The 5,000-nt window shown below is 37.3% G+C and overlaps 2 protein-coding genes across 5 annotated transcripts in view; one reads left to right on the forward strand and one right to left on the reverse strand.

Annotated features, from left to right (window-relative positions):
• LOC113802317 (uncharacterized) overlaps nt 1-2,259 on the reverse strand; it is a 10,423-nt gene extending 8,164 nt beyond the window's left edge. For 3 of the 4 annotated variants that reach the window (XM_070143557.1, XM_070143561.1, XM_070143555.1), the window contains exon 1: nt 2,121-2,246. In XM_070143557.1, coding sequence (XP_069999658.1) covers nt 2,121-2,143 — 23 coding nt within the window. In that variant the 5' untranslated portion in view covers nt 2,144-2,246. Of the gene's footprint in view, nt 1-2,120 lie in introns of all 4 variants that reach the window. The other variant, XM_070143556.1, reaches the window with a different exon arrangement.
• The window catches only part of LOC113802343 (sulfotransferase 1C4), an 11,045-nt gene continuing 6,836 nt past the window's right edge, over nt 792-5,000 (forward strand). The window contains exons 1-2 of the mRNA XM_070143565.1: nt 792-909; nt 2,153-2,298. Coding sequence (XP_069999666.1) covers nt 850-909; nt 2,153-2,298 — 206 coding nt within the window. The 5' untranslated portion in view covers nt 792-849. The remainder of the gene's footprint in view (nt 910-2,152; nt 2,299-5,000) is intronic.

A 5,000-nucleotide genomic window follows, 5' to 3' on the forward strand; every position in this document is an offset into this window, starting at 1 on the left:
TAATGATATGAAAATTATGAAAACAAAAACAATATCAGTGATTTAAATCGGTAGAACAATAATCAGGATAATGGTAAAGATAGCGTTAATGATTTTGAAAATGATGAAAATGATATTTATATCGATAATGAAAGTAATGCAAATAATAGCAATGATAACACTGCAAATGAGGATGGTGATGATGTTACTATTATTACTACTTCTACCACTACCACCACTACTATTACTACTCTTACTCTTACAGCTGCTACTACAACTACTATAACTGCTACTATTACTACTACTTCTACTAATGATTTTACTACTACTGCGACTGGACTATCACTACATGTCCACGCATGTGATAGTGATTACAGTAATTTTAACGGCAACAATAATGTTTAGAAATAATAATGATAATGGCGATGATGATGATGATGGGAGAGAGAGCGACACCCACCCACAAACACACACACACACATACACACACGCACACACGCACACACACACACACATATATATAGATAGATAGATAGATATAGGTATAGATAGATACAGAGAGAGAGAGAGAGAGAGAGAGAGAGAGCGACACACACCCACACCCACACACACATAGAGAGAGAGAGAGAGAGAGAGAGAGAGAGAGAGAGAGAGAGAGAGAGAGAGAGAGAGAGAGAGAGAGAGAGAGAGAGAGAGAGAGAGAGAGAGAGAGAGAGAGAGAGAGAGAGAGAGAGAGAGAGAGAGAGAGAGAGAGAGAGAGAGAGAGAGAGAGAGAGAGAGAGAGAGAGAGAGAGAGAAGGAAAAGCGCAGAGACCGAGAGCTGAATTATATCTGGCAACTATACTATAAGACTTCCCACCTGAGTCGCGAATGCAGAAGTTCACGTACGACACATCAGTCTCTGCTGCCAATTTTACTCTGATATTACAGGTGAGCGCGTAGTTTTTGTCAGCCTAATAGTCCTTGTAGTGTCTATCAATTTATGATTAAGATGGTGATTGAAAAGGTCGCTTTTGAAGTCGGTTTTGCATGAAACTGCTTGTTTTCTACTGTGAATTTCGAAGTTCAAAAAGATGATGGCACTAGTGATAAGCATATATAAATGTGTTTGGAAATAATAACGTTATGTGTCCTAAATTTTTTAAATATGCATAGTCTCTTAGAAAATGAATATGCGAATACTGAAATATGCAAATTCGTGTTTTACCTTTTAGAATTATCTCAAGTTGCGAGTCTAAGTTAAGATGGGCATGTTCATTGGTTATTTTTATAGTATTTTGAAAAGGCGAGTGCAAGTTATACAGAATATGTAGATGTCGATCACGATACAATACTGGAGTTGAGAGAAGAATATTTAGGAAAGAGATCAACATTTCCGTGTGACTGAGAACTATAGAAAGAAAAGAAAAGTGTGCAAGGAAGGGGGAAAGACAAAGACAGTCGCAAGACTTGAAACCAGCTATAATAGTCTAATGGGGAGACCGGGGCAAGTTATGTACTTCAGTAATTCCATAATCAGTCAATAGATGGCACGGTGAGTTTTAGCACGTGACGCAGCCTATGAGCAAAGGCGATGGTCATAATGGGAGCACCGAAGGGTCACTGTGAGAAGATATCAGCTTTTAATTTCATTTTTGTGTATCTTAGCCATCATGCTGTATCAGTACCAACAGTTATAGCATGAAAACTTTCCAAAGGTAGAGCAGTAACTGTGAAAGGATTATGGATTGAGCACAGGCTAATGATAGTGGTGCCAATTGTGTTGTGCAAAAAATGACTAAGTGTTCAAATTACGTGTTGGGATTTATTTACGGACTAGTTATTACCCGCCGCTTTCGAGTATCATGAAAAAAAACATTAATAAAACCTGCATATTTTGGCTTGTACAAAGTGTATGTTGTCCTAGGTCCTGGTGGGTTCTTCTGACGCATAAGTTTTCCATAAATTATATTTCATTTATTACTCAGTAGAAAACATTAACATTTTGTTTATAATCAAACAGGATTATAATCAGTTGTTTTTTTCCTTTATGCATACCAGGTGATCTGTGACAAGTTGGCCTATAAATAACGATTTTGTTTATTTTGCCTGCACATATTGTACAAATCTTTAGCATTTCGAACTCAAACGTAAAGAAGTACCTAGACCCAGTCTCTCTTCTCATTCTTCACAGACCGAGAGCGCCATGCCGGAGCACCAGCTACCCGTAACACTAGAAGAAATTCCTGAAGAAGAAATGGCCAGATATCCAGTCAGGCGCACGAAAGGCGTGAAAACCTTCGTCAGGACAAAGCCTGGAGGCGTCCTTATGCCTGCGACGTGAGTTGGGGAGAAGCGGGACTGAATACGCATGTGTGTGTGTCTGTGTGTATGTATTTCATGCTTAAATGTGATAATCATAAAGCACTCTTTCCTTTTTTCTTCCTTTAGATTAGTGTTGCAAGTTTTATTTTCGTCATTTTTTCGCGATTGAAGGCCACTAACCAATTCTTCCATGTCCTTTAGTAGTTGTGGAGTCCACTGCAGCTTACATTGAGGTAGGCCTAACTATAGTCGTGATGATTTTCTTTACCATATCATCGGCTACATGAACGGAACCTTCATATTTTCTAAAATATTGTCACATTTATTAAAATCATTCCAAGTCACTTTCTCTTCTTAACGTATGATTTAATTCGTTTTTCTAGGAAATGAAATTACTGAATTCCATTTTTGTATTCCTACATGTTGAGATAACTGAGATTATGTTCGACCCAAGAACGTTGATGAAAATAAACATGTCTGGTGTAAAGACTGATGCATGTGGTAATCCACTATAGGCTTTTTCTCAAGTTGGCTTCGTTTTTGAATTTATTTATATACAATCTATCATGCATCTCACTGTTGCAGTATTTCAACAACTCGTGTAAAAACAGAGAATTTTGAGAGGCATGATCTACACTCGGGCGTTTCTCATTACCTCCGCCAAGGAGGTTCTGTTTTGGTCGCGCTGGTTAGTTTGTTCTCTTGCCCGCTGGTAAGCTCAAAGAGTTATGAACAGATTTTATGATTTTTTTTACTGAATATGTGCCTTAGCCCAACTTAGATCCACTAAATTTTGGTGGGGATCCGTATCTAGGATTTTTTTTATGATTGCATGGTACCCCCATTATTATTATTATCATTATTATTATTATCATCATCATCATCATCATCATCATCATCATCATCATCATCATCATCATCATCATTATTATATTAAGCTATATGATGAGCCACACTGAAAAAATCGAGATTTATACCACCAAAGGTGTCAGTGCAGGTCAAGATACAGCTAAGAATGAAAAAAAGTCAGCTAATTACGTAAGAAAAAAAATGTTAGCTGACGTTTTAAACTTATCAAGGAGTCGAAGAAGTTACAATCTCTGTAGGCAATCTATTCCAAAGTCTACAAATAGCAGTAAAAAAGCATCTAGAAAACTGACTTGTAGACGATTGACTTACATCAAATGTCATTGAATTGAGGTAATGCCAAGGCATTACCTTTATCACCTCCGCCAAGGACGTTATGTTTACGGATGGCACCAGAGTACTTGAGAAAGGTGATTTTGATATAATTCTTCAAGTGTGAATATTCTTATTACGTCAGTGACCCGATTGCCTTGACCGAGGTATGCGCTTTCTGAGTGCTAGTTATTTATTGTTTGAGCTATTTGCTTACTGATAAGTGATAGTGGTCTATAATTTAGCTGGTTTTGTTTATCACTGCTCATGTGGTGATGTTACATGTGTAACTCTTATTATAGATCTTTTATTTCTATTTTTCTTAAAGTGATCTTATCGATATGCTGTCATCATAACTGGTGTTTTGTCTGTTTAGAGCAGCACTGAAGGAAAACTTTTTTCTTTAAGGGAGAACCTCGCTTTTTTACTTTTTCTTTAGTTTCGCCTTCAGTAGGAATTTGATCTGTCAACTGATCTTTCAATATTGCTGGTAATGCAGTGGACGAGCTTTGGACTACTGACATATTTGTTAATTATATCTTCAAATCGTCCTTGGCCTCTCTCACGGCCTAAATGTACTCGTTTCTCCACGTTGGAAATCCCTCATACACTGATTGTGTTCTATGACTTCTGACACATTCGTCGTCTCTCCCTATCCAACATTTTTTTCGGTGAATCCCTTTAGCTCTTTCCTCATTTCAGATTTGTAGGACATTCGGCCCTTAATCTCTTTTCATATAAACATACAGCCCTTCGTCTGCTTTTCTGAAAATCTTGCTTTCATTATAAGGTGGTCATTTTTACCCGGTGGAGGACATTTCAAATCTTGTATTTTTAACCTTTCGTGAAGCACAGACGACCCTCCAGTGTCTTTTGGTTCACTCTATCACGCTTTGCTGATGTATAGTGCTCAGTAACGACTGGTTTATAGGAATTAAATACACTTTGGCCAATTTTGTGATTTCTTGTGGTCATACTTTTGTACAACATGCCATGTAGATATTTTAGGTATATTCCATCTTTTCGATTTTAATATCTTAGCATTTCCACTTGCATTTCTTGCCATTTTCCTCCATTTCTATTTGTTCTGTCTACTCTGTCGGCCCTAATGTTGTATTTTTCTAAAGAGGTGTCAAGCTTCTTTCAGTATAATTTCGAAAATAATTCTTTTCGTAATTCTAGTTGGCTGCGCTGCTTACTTGTCCGTGTTTCCTTTTCGTTGCTGGAAGTAAACTTGTTTGGCTTGGAGTTTCTCGCCCTCTAAGCCTTTTTATGCTCTGAGCTTTGATATTTTTCGGTTTTGACTTCTCTCACTTTGTAAGGATTCCCGGTTTTATTTGCTTTGATTTTTTATTGTCCAAATTTTCTTATATTATTCTATTTCATAATTTTTGAAGTGTTAAATCACGCCTGTTATCACTTGTTATCACTCAAAGTTTACTTTCAATGGACGTAAATGTGTAACAATGTCTTTACGACTCGGAGCATGTTGTCAGTGAGTGAGTGAGTGAGTGAGTGAGTGAGTGAGTGTGTGTGTG

The sequence above is a fragment of the Penaeus vannamei genome, chromosome 31 (assembly GCF_042767895.1).
Source record: "Penaeus vannamei isolate JL-2024 chromosome 31, ASM4276789v1, whole genome shotgun sequence".
Classification (NCBI taxonomy): domain Eukaryota; kingdom Metazoa; phylum Arthropoda; class Malacostraca; order Decapoda; family Penaeidae; genus Penaeus; species Penaeus vannamei.